General features: G+C 39.8%; 1 protein-coding gene across 2 annotated transcripts in view; it reads right to left on the bottom strand.

The window, feature by feature from the left end:
• The window catches only part of Pcca (propionyl-CoA carboxylase subunit alpha), a 359,349-nt gene that overhangs the window by 77,902 nt on the left and 258,540 nt on the right, over positions 1-22,907 (bottom strand). For both annotated transcript variants that reach the window (XM_027938819.3, XM_071611620.1), the window contains exon 20: positions 3,118-3,216. In XM_027938819.3, coding sequence (XP_027794620.1) covers positions 3,118-3,216 — 99 coding nt within the window. The remainder of the gene's footprint in view (positions 1-3,117; positions 3,217-22,907) is intronic.

Genomic DNA, 22,907 nt, shown 5'->3' with positions numbered 1-22,907 from the left:
TGCACAAGGAAAGGGTATTTCATCATAGAGGCACCATACATTACCAAGAGCATTAGCAACACTGGCTTTTTTATATCGAGGGTGTGTAACGGGTTTTCATACTATTATTCTTTAGCTTTTATATAGATGCAATACATATCATTTTGTATACAACAATTTTGTAGTTAAGAATTTGTATGAATGCACAAATATCCAGCAGTAACTTTGTCAAACCACTTGAAAAATATCTGCGGGAATATCCATCCTGTTGGTCTCAGAATATACCATGAACAAGTGCAGAGAGAAATACAAACACAGGTAACATCTCAGAACGCTCTGTGAGTGAGTGCTGAGCTGACCTCTAAGAACCATGCAGCTCAGGAAGACAGGACAGAGAGAAGCAGGACTAACCCTGTGAGACGTACCCATGCCTACGGGCAGGCAGAGAAAAACTGACAAAGGAGCCTGCAAAGCCACCAGCCCCTCCCGCTGTCCCCCTTAACTGCTGCTGAGAATGATTCCTCACCTCCCTTTCTCTAATTCCTGTTGACTTCTCCCCCTCTGCCTCCAATCACAGCCTCAGCCTCCTCCAGTCTGCTCTCCCACACACAACAACCCCCAGAGCTCCCTGTGAGCTACCCTTCTGTTACACTGTCACCTCCTTACTGAAGTCTCTGCCTTGGCTTCCCCTTGGCCTGTGGATAAGGCAGAGCCCAAACTGTGGAATTAAGAAGGCCTTGGGCTGGGGTTGTGGCTCGGCAGTAGAGCACTCGCCCAGCACATGTGAGGCCCATACCACATAAAAATAAATAAACAAACAAACAAATAAAGGTATCATATCTACTACAACTAAAAAATATTTTTTTTTAAAAAGAAGGCCTTGTGTGACCTGGCTCCTCCTTAAGTCATCAGCTCATGCCTCCCACTTTATTCTGATTGCAAAGGTTGAAAGCAGTGGTTCTCAAACTGTGGTCCCCAGACCAGCAGCACCTAGAGGCTTATTAGAATGCAGAGTTAGCTCACACCACCTACTAACTCAGAGTGAATGCTATGGGTGGGTCCAACATCTGAGTTTCAGTGAGTCTTCAAGTTGATTCTGTAGCACATCAAAGCTTGAGCTTACTAGTTTACAGCATGAATGCAAGGTAAATTATTATTTGAACTCCAGTAGGAAAAATCAAAAACTGCTACAGCATAATGATGAAATGCACATACTCTGGGGTCACCTGCCAGGGGTAAATTTCTGCTCAGCTTCTGCCTAGCTGTGTGTCTATAGGGAAGTTACTTAGTTCACCCTAGCAAGGACCCCACAGAAAGACTGCTGGGGTTTAAATCCTGACTCCATCTCTCACTAGCTGTGTAACCTTGAACAAGTTACTTAGTTTCTCTGATGCTCAGTGGCCTCGTTGATAAAAATATAAACAACAGTATCTACTTCATACAGTCGTGAAGACTAAAGGAGTTAATCTACTTACGTTGCTTGTATCTGACACACCGTAAGCATTATGCTTTATTTATGATTACTATGGCTACGTTAATTTTGCAGGAGCCACGTTATATTTTGGAAAGTCAGAACTGAATGCTAAGATCCACAGAAAGTAGACAAAATTCCCTCCCGTATGGAAAATCTTTCCTCACCTTTTTTTAAGGTAAGTGACATTTTTCTAATACGCCATCTACTTCTCTGCACAAGTTTATTTCCTTCCAATTAGAGTGCACTGACTGGATGTAATGACCTCTTCCAAGAGCCAACGGATCTGCCTTCAAGGGGCCATTCATCTCAGGTGTGGTCATGCTCTCCACAGCAAAGGACTGACAAGACTGGAGAGAGATTGGCTGAGCATCATCAGGAGATATTTCTGGTGATTATTCTGAACACACATCCGGCCGTCTATCCTCCATGTGAAAGGGCCATGGAGTCGAGGGTCTGCCAAGTCCAGGTGGGGAGCGCTAGGAGCAACAGGGGACAGATCTCGCGGAAAAGACTCTGCCTCTTTCCTCTCACCACCAACAGGTCCCCCTGTGTGCCAAAACACACGACGGCTGGAACCAGAACATTCGCTGCAGAAAACATTCTGCTGAACCCAAAAAAGTACAACAAACCATATTTTTGAAGACACAATAATAAATGGATTGAAGTGACGTGAAATTATGTAGCGATATTTCTTTCAAGTGTCTGAAAGAGTATCATCTCATGATTTACATTTACACGGAGTTGGAAAATGAAATAAGACAGGGAGTTAGAATATGGAAGAAAGTATGAGAGAAAACGTTACACAGGGACAAGTCATCAAAACTCAAGTCAGAGTCTAGGGAGGGCTCAGTAGTGAGAGTTGAAGGTTTCTTAAAACCACAGAGAGAATACGCCAACTGAGTCTGGCTGGGAAATCAGTTCAGTCATCATATGTTACTGTGAATTGAATCCTCTGCCTGCAGTCTTTACTGGAGGTAGATATGAATCAGTTTTTACCTCTAACGCTCTTCATTTCTCTAAGTTTTAAACATTAGTTTTCTCTGTAAAATCAAGTTAAAGAATCAGCATTCAGTGCTATGGGATTTGTGATTTTCATTCACATGATAACCACATTTTCCATGTGTTTGGGGGGATTTGGGCAGAATCTCTTTCCATAGTTTCCCACTTTAAAACAGAGGTCACCGATTACAAAGAGCATTCTTTCAACTCTAAGTTTCAAGGCATCTCCTCAATGCAAAACATTTTATATCTGGGGGGAAAGAAAGGTTAGAAAGTCATGTGCTATAGGATGTCAACCTATACAGCTCATTTTTCTTTTAATCTTATACTGTAAAATTCCAATGGATAGATAAGGAAGATAATGATGCATGTCAGCCACATTTTACAACTAAAAACCCACAACAGCAAAGAAAACTGCTGATTCTTTATTTAACAAAATATAACACACTGACCTTCTGAGATCGCCTGAAAAAAATATTAATTTCTCAGATTAAGATATAACTACAGAGCCTCTAAAATAAAAAAAAAAATGTTTTCAAGCATATAAAGTGTAAGATGAATACAATACAGCTTTCCTCGCTATGTCTGTGAGCACTAGCCACACGGGTACCGACAAGGATCTTGAATGTGAGGAAGGCTTCTGAGCAAATCGTCAGAACACTCACCTGCACAGTCCTCTGAGTGCCATCAACGTTGACAGACAATAAGGGCGAAGCCAAGTTCCACGTACTGGTCACATTTAGTTTCGAGCCATCAACTTCCACCTGTTGTGACACCAAATAAGACTGTTATATGAAGAAAGACAGAAAACTGATCTCAAGTTCACTGCTGCATACAAAGCAGAAGCCATTTTAAACAGATGGCTCCCCAACAACCTGTCATGTTTACTGCTCCAGCCATGAAAGACAGGGTCCAACCACATAGTCTTCCGAGCAATCTCTGGGGAGAGGTGAAGGACCTACGAACAGCTGCCTCTGGTACTGAGGCTTCAAGCAATTTCCAGTAGGTAACAAACAGCCATCTAACTCGAAACCTATCTGGACACGCCACATTTACTGCAATTAGACAAGTAATGCATATAAATTCCAGTGACATTCTGCAACCCACGCAACAGGGCTTGCATATAATATCCTCTCCAAGGACCAGGAAGAACTTTTTCTGTGGTAATTTTAATGAAGGACTACGCATTGTTATCTTAATTAAACAGACTTTAATTAGGCAAAATTCTTTGGTATTGAATATCCAAAGATCATTCAAACTTTGCAAAGTTCTATCATACTTTTATCAATCATAAATGACTAGTTTTATCAAGTCTTCATTCATGACAATGCAAAGAAAGAAAAAGACTCGTAATCTTGCAAAGCAGAGACACTCTTAAGAGAAAAAAATTAATTTCCAAATAAATAGCATAAAAGCAATTGTAAAGAAACAAATAAAAGCTAACTTAAAATAACAAATACTAAAAGGTTTTTCTTTCCACTCACCGATGACTATTTCCTAACTCATTAGTATGAGAGGCAAAAAAACAAATAGCATTATTATTTTAAGTCTACCATAGACAACAAAGGGATATTTAATGTTTGCTCAAGTTTCAAAATAAACCTGGAGCAGACCCAAGATATATGATCCCTAAAAACTACCTCCCATTTCTTCTCTTAAAAACCAGATATGAGAGTCCTCACTGTTTCCTGTTGGACCCTTGGGAACAGGTAGAGGATGGCAGGGAAGAAGACTAGGGAAAACATTTTCGCCAGTATCAGGAACCCTACCAACTTCCGAGCTTGAGGACACAGTCTAGGGGAGGCCGAGGCTTCCGGGAGCCCAGCACTCAGTATCACAGCGCTGCTGAGACTTGTGGGGGCGACGGCATGGCCCTGACGGAGGAGGAAGTAGCTGGACTGTGCACCTGAGTATGTCAGGCCCGGAATTCAGAAGTTTCTAGGCCTTAGTGAGAAGACACTGAAGGTCTGGATCAGGACGAAGTCCACAAGGTAGAGGTGACTCCATGACTGCAGGCCAAGAGCAGCGACTAAGGGCAGCAAAGGCCTCTTCAATGCCTTCAGGCCCAAACAGCCCAAGGAGCACGTGCCTCACTACAACAGGCTCTCTGCAGGACTTAAGAACAGTGCTGAGTCGAGCTGTCCTCCCCACTGTCCTCATCACGAGGCCACCCTACCATTTCCAAAAGCCCCCTCACATGCTCCCAGGCCCACACTGACAGAAGCCGGGGACGAGCAAGAGGCCTGCCTGAAACATTATGTTACCCGAAAGACGGTGTTTAAACACGGAGGCCAGGTCTGTCTGTATGTGAGTTTTCTTCCCCTTCCCCTATAACAGTAGAGGGCGTGTAAGAAAGGCTGCAGGAGATGGAAATATTCAGAAACCACATTTCCTAGTACACCTAATAATTAGTGAGTGAAACTGTAATTTCACTATATAACTGAAATAATCCCCAATCATAAACTATGAAACACATCTGTGAGAATTTAACAAGGAAAGGAAATGTGCTAAGAGCTGCCAGGTGCCTCGTCAGGCCTCCAGCTACTGGGAATCAGATCCCCAAGACACATAAATCCAACCAAGAGATACAAAGATTGCACAGGTGCTATTACTAAATGGGTGACCTAGGATAAGGCAGAGCGCAGGCAGAGACCACCTGCTTGAACCACAGTCAGACAGCATGGGAAGGTGGGTGCAGACTGAAGGAGACAATGCTGATTCCTGAGCCGTCCCTCCTGTTCACATCCAGCCCTCTAGGCCAGGGTGACGGAAGAGAGCAGGTGGAGGTAAAGGTGGCATGTCATTACGGTCGCCCTGAAATGCTCCTTAAAGAACACCACCCGACTTCCCAATGCCAACTACTAGTGGGAAATGAGTAAGTAGTGCTGGTGAGGGGTGACAAGGGTGACGTGCCCGGCTGTCCCAGCTCTCAGCCAGCCTCCCCCACCACAACACAAACCCTAATCAGAAAACAACCAACACCAGGTCTCAGAGTACAATTTTGGGGGAAAAATTATGAGGAAAAAAAGGTAAATTAAAAAGCATATAACACAAGAAGAGTTGCTCAAAGAAACACAGGAAGAGATCAGATAAATAATTCTCCAAAGTCTCAAAGGCAACCATAGGAAATGTGACCCCTCTTTAAAACAAGGGGAAAAAAAAGCTCAAGAAGAAAAACAAAGGTTCAAAGAAGAGATTATACAACAACAGAAGGAAATGAAAATCAAGCTGGTAGAACTCAGAAAAAAAAAAACGAAGAGAAAAATAACATTATAGAGATAAAAGCCACATTAAGAAGCAACCAAAAATAGAATGTGACTAAAAAGACGTACAAGACATTGAAAAATTATATAAGACAAAAATCGAAAGGACCAACATTATAAAGGCAACTTATAGCAAAGACAGTAGATGCACAGGAAGAGGACAGGGGACACAGAGAAAATACAACCGTCTCCTTCAAAAAAGTACTTAAAGAATAAATGTAAAAGTCAAAAATATGATAAGACTTTCAAAATAAATAAAACCCTGAATTTATAGACTGATGACATTTGTGGATTTTAGGACTAAAGAAAAAATTATATATTTAGGCAGAAATAAGAAATCACAAGAAAGTAAAAACAAATCGGGTCAGCCTAATTACCCCAGAGCAACTGATACAGAAAATTATGGAGAATGTGGTCTAAACACCGACAAGAGGAAATGATGTCCCGTCATTTTATACCCAGCCAAGGTTTCCTTAAACTGTATGCTATAAATAGACATTCTGTGGCATGTAAGAACGTAGAGGACCTTTTCTTTAAAAAATAAGACATCTCTATGGGTACTGATGCAAAACTATCCCCAAGATAAATACAGAATAATATATGCAATATACCGTCATTTGTTAAGGAAAAAAATAGCAATGTATATGTGGTGATTTTTGTCTGCTTGTTGTTGTTTGGCTGGTTATAGTTGGTTTTGGTACTGGGACTTGAACCCAGGGCACTTTACCACTACTCTAAATCTCCAGTCATTTTAATATTTTAATTTTGAGACAGGGTCTTGCTAAGTTACTCAGGCTGGCCTTGAATTTGTGATTGTCTTGTCTCAGTCTCCCTAGTCATTGGGATTATAGGAGTACCCAGCAGCTCATTTGTGTGTGTGTGTGTTTTTTAATACATAGAAAATCCCTGAACAAATGAGTAAGCAGAACAGAGTGGCTGAGGAAGAGAGATGGAAGAGAGGCTTGCTTTTCACTATGAATCCTGTGGTACTTTAAAATTTTGTCCGGGATGAGAGTATTATATATATTTAAAGTTCACTTTAAAGTGAGAATTAGCTATGTCCTCTTTAGTACATGATAGACCTTTCACTGTAGGCATGCAATAAAAGTGGCAGTTTTCTTAAAACAGCCTTTTGGTTAACTGGGTGATGCTCTTTTCAGTTTCTCTGCCTGTAGATGCACCAATTTCATCTACCACACCCAATTTTACAATGTGTTTCAGACAATGTCTTTTCCTCTTCTGAAAAAGTGTCCAAGGTCTCTGCTGGGTCTAAACTCTGTGCTTCTGTGGTTACGAAGCCCTTCTGTCTCAGATGTCTTCTGACAGTTATTCCTGATAGAGCTATTTCCAATATTGAAAGGAATTTTTGTTTTGATCAAGCACCTCCATTTGGGCATGAAATTTTATGATCCTTTACTTAAAAGACAATAGAAGCTAAGAAATGAAATCAAATTCAATGTAGGGATGAAAAGAAAAACAGACCAAAAGTGAAGTGCCAAACGACATAACCACCCACCCTCCAAGGCAGACATTGCTGAAATGTTTCAGCGCTGTGAAAACACTAGAATACTCTCAATTGTGTAAAGACTCCATATATTTTAAGGACACTCAAAAGACACAATACCTCCATCTAGAAACACTGACCTAAAGATGTTATGTTACATCCTTAAACAGGCCTAGCATTTATGTGCATCAAACTTTTATTAACTATTATACTAAAACTGAGCCACATTCTTATCAGATGACCTTCTCTTTTTTAACTGAAATTATAGTCAGATGTGACTCCTCTCATTTTCTTGTATATCATTCATGGTCTTTCCCCACATCATACACCTCTTCTGCCTCTTAATTTGTTCCTTTTAATGAATTTCTGACTTTTGGTCTACACTGGCTATGTCCTCTCTGCTTTGAAACCTAGACAGGACTTCCTAACTACCCACCTAGGTCTCTCCTTTTCTCTGACAGGTTCTAGAACAAGCTCAGCACCTACCTTCTTACTACATACCTTCCCCACAACCTTCTACAGTTTGGCTACTAAACACACATTCTACAAGACCATCATCTTGATTTTTGGTATTCTTCACTTCTCAGCCAGAAGGAAAGCCTCTCTGAGAAGGTGACCTTTAAGCTAAGACCAAAAGGTGGCAGGAATGTGGTAAGTGTGCTAGTGGTAGCGGATGGGTAGGGATATTCCAGAAGGAATGTCACAGGGAGGGGAGGAAGCAAAATGAAACAAGAAACCGTGGAGTAAGAGAACTAGCTGATTTGACACACCAGTGTGCCAGGAACCCAGAAGACAAAGGTGACAGCGGTCAGCAACGGGGACTGAAGGTTCCAACTGCAGCACAACCCACCCACATTGCAAACACACATGTACATGCCCAGGACACACAAGTGCCCTAGCACTGAGCTGCACCCCAGCCCTCCACGTGATACTTTGAAAAGTCATTCCGGCTACAGCTTGAGATGAATTAGACCAAACAAAAATAAAAAGGATGGTGCTCAGTGCAGCACCGGTACTGTGGAGGAGAAGGACATTTGGAAGGAAAGTGGGAAGTGTGACAACAGCACAAAGACGGAGGTCACCGAGGAGAAGGAAGCAGAGAAAGCTTACCAGAGAACAGGAAAATCACCAGCCAAGGAAGGACACCGGGCCATATGAAGTCCTCCAGCAATGCCCAGGTACGTGGCCTTAGACACAGAGAAAGTGAGGCTGACTCAACTACACGGGGAACTGATGGAAGAGGGAAGGGCTGAGGAAGCCAGGGGCACTTGTAAGTGAATGATGTAATTACAGGCCAGGGGATCTAAACTGGACAAAGGAGATAGGAATAAGAATGATGTCCAGGGACGGAGAGAAAATACAGGTTGCATAGCGGCAGAGAGATCAACCACACACTGGTTGCTAATCTTCAACTGCACGAAGAGAGAGGTGCAAGGGCAGGAACCCAAAGTTGCCAAGAAGAAGGTGAGATGATGAGGTTGTGACATGAGTTTCAAAGAAGACGAGGTTTATGAGAGACAGGAACCATGGTCCAGAGTGACACCAGGAGTCACAATTGAATCCACTGGACATTTCTGAGGTGCAGAGTTTGAGAGAGAAACTACCACAAGATTTTGGTAAAGGCAAGGATTTAGTAGAACTTCCAGAAAAGGGTGGATACATGGGACTCTACAGGTCACAAAGGAGACAATACAGAGGGCATAGAAGCAAGGGAAGACATAGATTTGGGGACTAACAGAGGCCTGGGGAGGCCCTCAAATGCCCTGAAGACCTCTCTCCATCGCACCTCGCCACCTCTGCCCAATCCCGGGGACCACATCATCTCATGGGACCACTGCTGCACACCTGTCTCCTGCAGAGATCCTGCCCATCTCATCATGAGAGCCAGGATAATTTCTCATAAGCACAAGAGTGGTCATTTACAAAACCCAAGATACAGGGGACCAAAGCCAACGTGAGAATGAGCAGAAGGGGATGCGGCCTGCTGCTGAGAAGCACAAACTCCAAGACAGGACTTGAACAGCAGTCCCCAGCACAAGGACACCAGCGGCTTACTTTCTGCAGTCATTTAAGATGTCATGCTCGTGTAAAGCACTGACATTATGAACGTGAATGGACCAGAAGGCTCGGATGGGTGGGATTACTGGAATTCATCCCTATACCCTCTATTTTCTGAAAACGTTCCCCAGCCTGATCACAGAAATAGGTTTTGTTGAAAGGTAATCAAAATAAGAATATTTATGACATTTAAAACAACAATTCAAACACGATTTCTTTCCAATTTCAAGAAGGCGTTTTTCCACATTTAAAAATCTCCCTGTAAGCCTGCATGCCACGAAGAGCATCTGACTGCATTTCTAGTACTGATGATGCTGATGCGGAACATTTTCCATGAGTTGTTTGGAACATCTGATTTTCCTATCTACGTCACCAGAAGGGGAAAAGAAAGTACACGCCCTAAATTAATTTGACATTTGAGAGAGATTACTTACATCCTTTACCTAAAAAACAACAACAAAAAAGGCACTTCCTCAGAGATACCTCATGACACAGTAAAAATATCACAGTTTCTATTACAGTGGGCACCTGTTAAAAAATCGAACATTTTTATTCAACATTAGGAATATAAAACTTACAAAACAAAGTACTTGCCAATTTTTTTTTTTCCAAAAATAATAAAACTCTGGGAAGATATGGACTGTAAAAGCGTTTTGATTCACCACATGCCTTCTTTTTTGTAACAGGCAAATTCTAAATTCTTTTTTATTTATTTGTAATCAAATGTTAAGAAGATTAGCATTGCACAGTGTTTGATCTTAGATTAAAAATTCAGGTATTCCACCATAACCACATATCTTGCTTCCATTTCTGAAAACAAAATGAAGGATAAAAAACAGACTCGTGAATCAAGCTGTAACTATTTCAGAAAGGAATAGCTAATCCCTGCCCCTGTAACTGGCTTTCAGAGTATATCTTTAAAATGATTGTACTACACACACACACACACAAAAGGAAAAAAGTGCATCTTCCAGACTTGACTCTTAGGCCAGAAAGGGTCCTCAAAGTAACATACTCCAACTCAATCCTCTCCTCCCCTACTTTACATAGAAAGAAATTAGAGAGCCACATAGTAGGAGCCATTTGCAGGAGCAACCATCTTACAACACTCTTAAATTCATAAAAAAATTAAAGCCAAAGCATCAAAAGTAATCTTAGCACTAAGACACAGTGTTAACATGTAGGAGAGGCTCACTGCAGAGTCCTGCTCCAAAAGACTATCAGGGAGAGAGCTGTTTACTGGTTCTTATCTCACCTACTGCTAACAAAATGACAGTATTCAATGAGGTATATCCTCAGGCCCACGGACAAAGAAATCTGTGCATGATGCAGTCAGTAACCTGGGACATGAACACCATCTAACATTTCTAGTTTACTGAATTGTACATAAACTGCTAGTTGATTTGTGAAGCACAAATTAAGATGCTGACAATAAGAAATGCATAATTTTCCTATCATTTAATAAATGTGTTAATTATGCTATTACTTGCTTCAACATTTTTTTATTTAATTTATTTATTTGTATGTGGTGCTGAGGATCAAATCCAGCACCTAGCATGTGCTAGGTGAGCACTCTACCGCTGAGCCACAACCCCAGCCCCTTTACTTAAAATCTTTTTTTAGTTGTTGATGAACCTTTATTTTTCATTTATTTATATGTGGTGCTGAGAATCAAACCCAGTGCCTCACACATGCTAGGAAAGTGCTCTACCACTGAGCCACAACCCCAGCTCCTCGACATTCATTTCTTAGGGAAAGCATGAAAAAACATGGCATTTTTATGCTGTTACCATAATGGATGATTCTGAGCATTTCAATATTAACTACATAACACAATTTTATATCTTAATATAACACAAAATGGTAGATTTTCTTTATCCTGCTCTTCTATTTATTAAAATATTATCCTAAAATAGAAGAGCAGGGTAAAGAAAACCTACCATTTGGGGTTCAATCCTCAGCACTACATAAAAATAAATAAATTTTTAAAGTAAAATATTATCCTAAAATATAATTATAATACCTCTTGTGATCTTCTAGAAAGAAATGAGATGACTATTTTATGAAAACAAAAAGAGACAACCGTCTCCCATAAGTTTGTTCTTATCGCTATTGCCTTGGAAACAGTCCTATGTCTCTCCCCAAAAATACGTGTAATAATGACAAAAGGAATCAGATACAATGATAGTGAAGACCCGTAAATCTGTCACAAAGGATTATATTAAATATGCATGTGTTATAAATGTAATTAAATACATCTCATATGATGTGAATTGGGAAAAAAAAACAAATTTTAGGTACTGATCTACAATCAGCCAGGTTGTCTAGTTTCTGTTTAATTATCGCCTCATTAATTGATCAGTAACAACTTTAATTTCAGTCTTAGGGGTTAAGAAAATATCCTGAATTATTTTGCCCACAGTTTAATTATGGAAGGAGTTTCTTTTGGATTGGTGTGACAAGGTCATTCTCCGCACATCGCACTGTAAATTGCAGCAGCTTAGTGAATAACTCCAGGTAGATGAGTGAATGGAAGGGGCAGGTGAAGCTCTGCTGCCGGGTAGTGGTAGAGTCCTGTGTCCTGCCCAGGGTTGATTTCCACATCAAAAGGCCCCGGCTGAAACCTCCTCCTCCTCCTCCTCCTCTTCCTCCTCCTCCACCTCATCATCATCTTCATCATCATCATTATCCAGGAATGATGAGCTCCCTCATTTCCTTATACGTAAAATGCATGTTTACACAGGGTTGTGAGGCATAAGTCGAGAAATTAGAACGGCACCTACCACATAATAACCCTCAACAAATGCTAGTTGTGCCACTGTAGTTCTAGTGGCACCATGTACTCTTCCATCATCCCACAGAGATTATTCCCAAGCTATTTCCCCCCTCTTTTAAACATATCCTGGGTTGGTGGTGTTTTCAGTGGTACAGTGCTTGCCTACTATGTGCAAGACCCTGGGTTCCATCCCCAGCACCACAAAAACAAAATGAACAAACTACTTTTTGCTTTTTCTTCTATTTTTTTCCTTATTCTTCCTCAATACATCCTCCATTGTTTATCCTCTTCAATTCATCTGATTCCTATTAGCATCTTTTTTGCTTTTCATATGCATTTCACTATCATAGATGACTCCCTTCCTGCCCCCACCAACACCCGCCTCAAAAAAAATCCTACTACTTAAACTGATAGTTCAGTTCCCAGAATACACACATTACTGGGGAAGGCTACAGGACCTACAGGATGGTCACCAGGGTGTGTAAGTCTTTCCTCCTCCTAAATTCCCATACACTGCAGCTACAACATGCTATTTCTTACCAGTCTTGCTGACTTATGTTATCCGTCAGAGTCAAGCCTTATGCTATTTGCAGACACTCACGGTTTCCCCTAATAGCCCATTTTTCCTGGCCAACAACAAATATGTTTGATACTCCATTTTCTATGCTTCCATCTTCTAAAGATTTGCTAGCAGGTTGGTATCCTTTTCTTGGTGACATATGTACCAAGATATTTGTTATCTTTTGACTTTATAATTATAATAACATATATTTGATTGTTTTATGTTTTATTTTAAACCAGCAAATTCACTGCCAAAAGAATTAAAATATATTTATGTTCTTAAAATTTCTCATAGATTACAGGTTCAATAACTGAATGCTTCATAAACATGAACAATAAAATGTCTTCCTTTTTCATTTTTTATCATGGATTGTCCCATTTTGACAGATACAGTAAGACGCAGGAATTGGTGGCCAAGATCCACTCACCATATCCACCTAGTGGGTGAGCTAGCAATCAGCCATTTGTTCTGTATCAATTATGTCTTAAGGAAGATGCTGCTAAAAACTGAACTGCCCATTAGGTTCATAAGAAATCACACACTTGCAGAGTCTAGGGCAGTTTCTCAGCTCTGCAGACCACTGGCATAACCTCCCTGATAAGGTCACTGATAAGGTAAGCAAGGTTAAAAGAGCTGCCAGAATCCTTTACTGCTGGTAACAGAGAAGAGGAAAATGGTGTAATAACCTTTTATCATTCTAATGAATATTCCAGGAAAGTATTTCTTTTTATTTGGTTATGTTTTTATAAAATAATTCCCAATACACATGAACTTATGGCACTACCCCATGGTAGCTTATGCTATTTCTCAGGCTGTGAGAATAGGTTTCTGATGCCTGTCCCTAACCACCTCAGCTTGTGTTCCAAAGTACAAGACGCTCTCCTTATGCTAGTAGGCACCAAGATCAGGAAGCTGATCTCAACCAATATTACCATCTGTTCACAAACCCTACTCAAATTTCACTATCACCCCAAGAATTCCCTTTGAGGTAGGTCTGGGATCTAATTTCAGCCCACACATTTTAGTTTTCATGTCTCTTTGGTTTCCATCAGTCTGACCCCATTTCTTAATTTTGCCTTGTCTTTTCTTTTATTACCTTGTGCTAAGGAATGAATGCCTGTGTTCTCTCAAAATTCATGTGCTGAGAACTCCAAGCCCAGGGTGATGGTGTTAGGAGGCGGGACCTTTGTGAGGCTGGAGCTCTCACAACTCTCCTTCCTTCTGACTCTGGTAGCCCCTCACTTCCTCCCTCTCTCTCCTTCCCTCCCATGTAAGGATATAACAAGAAGACTGTCACCTGCAAACTGAGAAGTGGAACTCCACCAGGCACTAGATCTGCCAGCACCTTGAATTTGGACTTTCCAGCTTACAGAACTGGAAAAATAAATATTTTATTTAAGGCACCCAGTCTGTGGTATATTTGTTATAGCAGCCCAAGCTACAATACCTTGATAGTTCTTAAGAGTACAAACCAGTTACATTGTAGAGTGTCCCTCAATTTGGGGGAACATTTCCTTATGATTTATGCATTTTAGCAGGAATGCCACAGAAATGGTGTACTGTTTTTAGCAGCAGTCAGGAGACACATGATGCCTGCCAATTGTCCCATTACCAACGAGGTTACTCTACTGCTGATTAAGACGGTTTCTGCCAAGTTTGTTTGTTCATTATAAACACTAAGGAAATACTTTGAAATCTATTTCAATCCATACCTATCCAAAAGAAAAAAAAAAAAACAAAAAACAAGTGCCCAGGTTTTTTCCAGCCTTCTCCCTTCATGTTTTGAACTATCTTCAAAGACAGAAATGGCTTCCCATTCCCCAGTTAACTAACACAGCAGCCATGTTTTCCTCTCTCAATTTGTCCAATATATACATATATCTTCAGCCTTAAATGTATTCCAAAATAAGTAAAGGAGTATGTACTATAGAAAAAGAATTTGACAGTGCTTTACCAATGAAAAGAGGGTCAACTGATTGGACACTCTGTATCGTCTGAAATAAAATATTCTGAGGGCAAGGATAGGTAAGTGAGAACAGCACAGGTACGCATTGTTCTAGTCTCTCGATTTTGTGAATTCTTTAAAACTTCCACAGTAAAAAGCTAAAGATTATTAGGTCAAAGCGATTATTTGGACAGGCATGAACAGGGAAGTACCGCAGAACTCCAGTCCAGATTATACATTAATTAGCAAGCCAACCTGGCCATAGGGAGAAATGGGTTTAGTGAGTCATGTCACAAGTAGGAATGACAAAAATGAACTCTACAGTCCCTTCAGCAAGTGTCGCTTGCTTGGTTCTTGACCCTCCCCGCATTGCTGACATCTCTCTGGTCTATCCTACTGAATTCTGTTATTCCACTAAGCCAAACATAAACCCCTTTCCTTCCAATTTCTCTTCCTACGAGTGACCCCACACACAACTAAAGAATCTTCCCAAATCCCCCTGCCAACAGCTCTACTCACTACCACTGACCAGTTGGAAATGCAGGTTTGTAGCGCCAGGCGTTTTCTGAACTCTAAATTCTTCTTGGCTTCTGGTTGCTTCAGAAATCAAAACCTGACTTCTGCACATGGCCCTCTAGGTCTCCTGAACCACAGTCTCAATCTAGTGATTTATCATTCTGAGTTTTCTTCCCCTTTCTCTTACACTCAGCGTGCATGTGCAGGCACCACTTCCACAACTTCGTTCCTACTGATTCCCAAACCTGGAGTAGCTCATTCTGCCTAACGGTTCTGTCGTCCATGCTTCAGCACCTGCTCCATCTGCCCTTGATCCTGTGTCATGCCCCTGGAGCTCACCCACATCACCCCTTGTCTTCTGCTAAACTGGAGGGAGACTTTCCTTGCTTTGAATTGCTGTAAATTACGAATCTATGCACTCGTCAAGCTATGCCTTACGTTCACATCACTGCTGTCTTAATCTTGGTCCCTCCCAACCAATCTGCAAGTTCATGGGGGCAAGCTAGTACATTATTTTTTCATGTCCCTCATGCAAAGCTCAGTCCAGTGTCCTGATCTTGAAGACTGAGAGATCTTTGATAAAAATTATATTAAGTAAAAATTAATTAAGTTAGATAGAAAATCTTACTTTTAACTTTATGATTACAGGCTTACTGGAATACTACAAAAGCTATGTTTTTAAACTAAAATATAACATGACACTGACATGCGCATGATGATTCACTTTCACGCCCTTTAATGCATGTTTTTCAAATATGCACATTCCACCTTCCATGGCTGATGGCTGACAATATGCTTCTATTTTGGAACTTCTCAAAGTAGATCTGGCTAAGATTCACAAAGAAATTTAAGTCAAAATATTTTAAGTTGTAATGTCCTATAAAGTGTTGGTAATAATTGTACTCAAAAATCCATAAATGTTTATGATAGCAGTTATTCCAACTACATAAGGGACTCCATTAAGCTCTTTTATAATATAAAATCTACACACAGAGCTAAACACCTCCTGCCCCACCAGCCCACCCAACTGTGTCTCCAGCCCAGCACATTCAATATAGCCCATTTAAAGAAAGGCGGGCAATAAGAAAGAAGTTTAAAACAAATTAAAAATGCTACTTAAAATTCTATCCCATTTGTAGGGTTTCACTTTCAAGTCCACAGAAATAAAATTATCTATTCAAGTTGTTAGATGAATCCTTCTAACTCTGATGACTGTGAACAAAGTAAGGCCACTCTATTATTTGTAAAACTGCATTCTCAAACTCAAAGGAGAATAAGACTGGCATTTTTCCAGGAGACTTGAAAAAGAGTGTGGCTAATATATATCAGTTTTGGTAGCAGTGACCAGAAATAATACACAGAACCATAGCCTAAGTGAGAGCCTGCAAGGAAAGGAATGAGTGAGATCAATTAGGAATAGAACAAAACCTTAATGAGCAAACGACATTCATTCTCGAAGACCTCTGGAGATACAAAGTGGGGGCGGGGGGATTGGTGAAATCGTGTTTATATTTTAGTTCCTTAGGAAGCTATAAAATATCTAAATTATTTTAAGCAACGCCACTTTGAAATAAGAAAAGGATCGACTTATCAAAATAAATAAGTATTTTGAAAACACTGGGGAAAAAAGAAAGAAAAGGGTCAACTTATATTAATTCTCAGGATAGATGAAAATCACCGAAAAAGAAGCAAGAGCACGAAAAATGATTTTGGTTTCTCTACCTCCCATTAGCCGCAGATGGACATTCTGAACACATTCTAAAAAGCTCACTATTGCAGGACTTCAGTACATCTCTAGGGGACTGCCATCACAGCAGAGACAAAATAGGCATTTACTACCATGTAGATAGCATCAAAGAACAAAAATCACCAAAATTTACTTGAATCAACCTAAGCTGAGAATACAGCACCCCTATGAATGCTCTCAGTCCTTCACATCCAAGATGAAGCCTCCAGCAGGCTCTTTCCTGGGTGCCTTGCATACAGGAGCCCCCAACTGAAGAAAACAAGGCTCACCTGCATCCTAGCACAGGAGACTGGAAATTGCTTGGGGATCGCTGCGGGGCTGGGGTGGGGGGCCAAAACCACAGAAATACCTACAAAAGCAAATGTAAGCTAAATCTCTCCTAACTCACCCAAGGAAAAGTACTTTCTTTTTGGATTGTATTTCTATTGAAGAAAAATACATCATGACCCCCAGAGCGAAGAAAAAGACCCATGGTTACATCTAAGTCATCAGTGAACACTTGCGGTTGGGTGCAGGGTGGTCCACAGACACACACAGCTACCCCAGTGACTAAATTTCCAACCTAAGAGTCATCCATTTTGATTAAGGCAGAGTGTTTAGAAAGTGCCTATGAGGATCCACATGGCTGAGGAATTAACTCATTTATGCATGAGCTCTCACTTTAGATGGGTAACTTTTGTAAAAGGGACTGGGGGGAAAAGGCATGTCCTGGGAAGGATCTAGAAAGTATAGAAACCTTCCAGTGGCAAGGGGTGAGGTCACCATGCAAAGGAAACAACCACCTTTCTGTTCTGGAGAACTGCAAACATACAGCAACAGAAAGAATAGCTTAATAAACCCCAATACATCCATCATTCAAGTTCAAAATTTATCCACTAAAAGCCAGGCTTGTTTCATCTATCTCCCTAATGATTTGGCACATACTCCAAGATGATTAAGTAAAGCAAATACCAGACTTCTTTTTTCATCCATAAATTCAACGAATACATTTTTTTGGGGGGGGAGGGTGGTACTGGAGATTGAACACAGAGCCCTGTACATGCTAGGCCAGAACAGTACCACTGAGCTACATCCCCATCCCTTTTTATTCAATTTCATGCTAAGTTGTCAAAGTTAGCATTGAACTTGCAATCTTCCTGCCTCAGCCTCCCAAGAAGCTGGGAATATAGGAGTGTGCCACGGCGTCTGGCTCGATGAATGCTTTCTAAATATAGCCCATACTATGGCATGCATCAAGCTTTTGGCATTAAATTAATCAAATGAATTAATTTAATATGGCCTTCTCCGAGCACTGGGAATGGAGGCAGGAGGAGGGCAAGTGGGCAACAGAGCCGCTAGCTGCAAAAGGTTACCTGAAAAACAATCAGTAATCACATACACCACATATTATGCTTTCTCCAATTTCTATTCATTGAAGGATGAGGTCAGAATAAAGTGTTCCTGTTAGTCTGGGTCACAAAAGTAATTCAAGATGCATATAAAAATGCTTATTATCATTCAAGTTCTCTAAGCCCATTCAACCATTCAGCCCTCGGCTTTCTGATAAGACTGCCAACAACTATGCCAATTAGTGTCAATTGCGATGTTAGATTTTGTAACATCTGCACCTGCCCACCAGTTAGTGTATGCTGCAGAAAGAAGTGACTGGTGGTTACAAGTTACAGCGATACTCAGCCCTACCATTCAGAGCTGGCATTTGCCAAATCTACAGATTCACCAATCGGCTTTTGAAAATTATCATCTATTTCTTCTCTTACGGAAGAGGGACAAGTTTAGCCATTGTAAACTACAACAGTAAAATTGTTTCAAACCCCAAGTTTTAGAACAAAGAAAAATCTCTATAAGAAACTTAGTGGACTATATATCTACTTCAAATTAATATCAAACAAATATGTATTATAAATAAATCAAAATGCAATATTTCAAATTTAGCAAAATTTAATTTATAGATTTCATGTGGCTAACAAAAAGATCTATTCATATTTCGAGATGTTTGCTCATTTCTAGAAAAGAGTTTTTAAAAATTTCTTTATAATTTACAAACCCAAAATGAAAGCACACATGAATAGGAAGAGATATTTAATGTGGAAGAAATCACGAATAACTGGAGTTTGCTATTATATATCTTCACATTAAAGTATGTTTCATTTTTAAAATGTTTTCATTTACTCACAATTAAAAGTCATGTAATATTTCCAAACTATCCAGAACAAATACAACAATCTTTAATTTATTGTTGGACTGAAGTGCTTCACTTTGGTTTATTATAATTAATAGTAAGGTATTTTTAAAAATTTCACAATTGAAGCAAATTGCAGCTGATGAAAGCTACTGGAAGTAATGTAGTGGTTAAAGACAAAGTACACACTAAAGAGAGATAAAAATTGCATGTCAATATCTAAAGTATGGGCGATGTATATAATGTAGCCCATTCTATCTAGTGTCATTACTTAAATTGCTACTTTTCCTCAACAATCTATTCTCCTGCTCTAGCAAGTAGAATAAATGGTAATTTTACCTGCCAAATTTGGCACAAAAAAGGACAAGCAACTTCATTAACAGAACAATGCTTTCAATATGATTTTTCCCTTTTCCACCCAGTGCCAAATACTAGAACAATTCAAATCAAGAAATCTAAGCAAAATTACCTCCTCTTGTTGAAGTTTTACATGCTTGAATAAGCAAATGATATATACAGGATGCTAGCAAGAATATCCTTCTTGTAAGTTAGTATATTTCTTGTATTACAGCTTAATTATAAGCTGAATACTATACTCAACCAACAACCAAACACCTCCCCATTGAGGTAACATTCCCAATGTGGGGTGTGGGGTGTGGGGTGTGGGGTGTGGAGTAGCATTCTTATATGATCATTAAAACACAGTGGAGTAGGTTTAACTAAAACACTTGATTTAGGATAAAATTTTGGTTAAATCATCAATTAATGCCCCTGTGCCAGTGGGTGGAACAAAAGACCTTTATTCTATCTTCAATAAACTAATTGAAGCAACACCCACTTTTGTCACCCTTACCAATTACTACCAGTCTCACACTCATTTGGTGTTTATTTTTAGTTGCCTACAAATGAAATCATAAATTCTTCTAAGCCTTATTTCAGATCTGATCACAAAAGCAATAAGAACAACTCTTCTATTAAGGATTGAAGAAGTCCATTCAGCCAGTTCACAAGTCATTGTCACTAGACTTCCAAAGCAAAACAGAAGCACTTTTTGTCCAGCTGAGTGAATCTGGTAGCTCCTCAAAAAATCTGTCCATTGTTAATTACATTAGAGGAGTGTGCTACGTCTCATCTCCATCTGGTTTCCTTGACTACTCCATCTGACAGCCATCTATCACACATCTAAACAGAACCAACATTGATAAAATGGTAAAGAACCACTGATAAAAAAACCCAGTGATAAAATAGAGCAATAGTGATCTAAGTCTATCCCCATGTTACCATGATAAATATGACCAAGAGCAAAGATAGACACATGGCCATGCCCAGGTTTGTACTAAACTTTAGTTTCAAGCAATGTCTACTTTTATTGAGGTTTAAACACCAAGTTAGAAAATGGCATGTTTTATTTTATATAACTCCCCCCAAAGAAATAAAAATACTTTAAAAAATGCACTGAATCAAAACAGAAATTTTGATACTGATAATATCCAGATTATGGATGTCCTTCCTTTTTATTCCCAGCTATTTAAATTTTGTTACTTATTCAGAGAAATGAATCTAAACCAAAGCAAAGGAACACATATTGACTTCTCAGAACAATCCTACACTGGAGATGTTACCATTACACACACACACACACACACACACACGTATATCTATATATACATATATATTATATTTACAGGGGACCAATCTGAGGCCCAGAGAAGTTAAACAACTGCTTAAGGTTCCACAACCAGCTGAATAGCATATCAAAAGTCAGCCTGAGCCACTCACACCTCCACCAGCCAATGAAGATATCTGCTGGCAAGGGCATTTTGACAGAAAGACACCACAGTTGCTGGTAAATCCAAGACATCTGGAGTTAATAGCACTCAGTGGTGTCCATGGAGGAGAAGGGCTCTAAACAAATCTCCCCAAGAGCAAGCCTGCAGCTCTAGGGAGAGAGGGAGGAGGAGGAGCTGCAGAAGCCTCCTGGGGCAGGAAGAGAGAGAGGAGGAGACACTTGTGCCAGGTTCACCAGCCTCAGTGGACAAACTTCCCCCAAAACCAATCCCCAAGACAAGAAGCTCATCCCTATAACCACTTTTCAGATATTCTGCTGTAGCCTCAGAAAGGGCTTCACAAAATAAATGAGCAATACAAAAAAATGTTGGAATCTTAGAATATTCGTGGGCACTGACAAGTCTGGCCAATGCTTGTGTGCTCATCTTTTCAAGGTTCCACAAACTTTTCATACAGTGGAAAAAAATTGTTTGCAAAGTAAAAGCTCCATTAGATTCTCTTAAAAAGCAAAATGTCATAGGTTTATATATAATGTTACACTTAAGAGGGAAAAGAAATAGTCTGAGTGCTGCTACATGCCAGCCACTGCACTGGTCTTTGTGTATACTGGTTTTTACAAGCACCCCGGAGAACAGTATTCCTATTTTATAGATGAGGGAAAAGATAGCTGACCCTGCTGGACTCCACAGCCAGCAGCTCCAGGACTGGCATTTAAACTCTTGGGCTTTACGTTTTCCTTCATATCAGTTCTTATATAAAACAACACTGCAGCAGTGGCTCTGAGGGTTAAGTGACATTTCCTAACTGGTTACATAACTGGCGAGGGACAAAGGAAGTTCCTCTGTCTTCAAAGACTGTTGTTTTCAATAAAAAGTTACATTATTGTTTCTGCACCACTCCCTTTAACCCCAAAATAAACTTCGTTAGTAAATGAACACAGAAGACAGGTTAACTTTTATAAAGTAAAGATAGCGGAGGAAGAATATGATCGCTTATGTTCCAATGTCCACATCTGATGTGATTGATGTTTCTTGTTTATAAAACTGCCCAGTCTGCATATCAGAAAATGTGATCACTATAATATTACTTATTAGCTTCAACTACTATAATAGGGTTCCCCAGCAAGTTGTCTTGCGGATTGATAAAAGTGAGAATTCACATGTTCTGTCCTTTGAAATTTGGTATTTCTACCAATAATTTTAGAGCATTTTAAATACATTAAAACCAATATATATGATATATTTATATCATATTAAAGATGAACCCTTAAAACAATTCATTAAATAAATCACACTTATAATTTTTAAAAATTATTAAAAATATACATAAATGTAATAAAACATTCCAGTCCACATTCACGATTTTCCTAACACCAGGTGTTCTACAATACATTCACAAGTCACAAGATACATAATCAAGAACAGAGAGATCAATATCCAACTGTATGTTGACTCCTTCCATGAAATCTCTTTCTGACTTACTGTTATAATTGCTCAAAATATTTTTTTACAGAACAATTCTTAAGTCTTTGTTGATCATTTTTAACATCTTCAATGGCAGTATATCTCTGACCTTTGAGTTTTAGAAATGCCAGTTAAGCTGTGCCAAGACTAGTGAACATGATGGGAAAGACTAGTTATGGCTGAGACATAGGCAGGAATACAAGCTTGAGACTCTCCAGATTCTTCGAGGACACAGTGAATGGAGACACCAGGAGAACTGTGAGATCTATTACTGTATCTTTTTCTGAGCTGCGGCTTTGGAACAATTTTAAGCTTGAACAGACTAAATTATTGTTGTCTTTCCTTAAAGGCAGTGAGTAATAAGTTCTAAGTGTAATTTTTAGGATTTTCAGACAAATCAAGATATGAGAGCAAAGAAACCTTTAAAGATGCAAACTTTTAAAGATGTTCTGTGAGCGAACAGCCCCCCAAGTCCCCGAGGCTTTTAGTCCTAAACACAATGAACGCGCAGGCTTCTGGGGAGATCACAACCCCTGAAATGTAATTAGAATTGTGGGCACAGAAGATGAAAGCAGCCCTGATGCCAGGCCCCAACACGCTAACTGGACAAGAGAAGAAAGAACATTACTTACAGGGTAAATTCAAGAGGCCATT

This window comes from Marmota flaviventris, chromosome 4 (genome assembly GCF_047511675.1).
Source record: "Marmota flaviventris isolate mMarFla1 chromosome 4, mMarFla1.hap1, whole genome shotgun sequence".
NCBI lineage: Eukaryota > Metazoa > Chordata > Mammalia > Rodentia > Sciuridae > Marmota > Marmota flaviventris.
The sequence above is the reverse complement of the archived record's forward strand: the minus strand, read 5'-3'. Positions and strand labels throughout refer to the sequence as shown.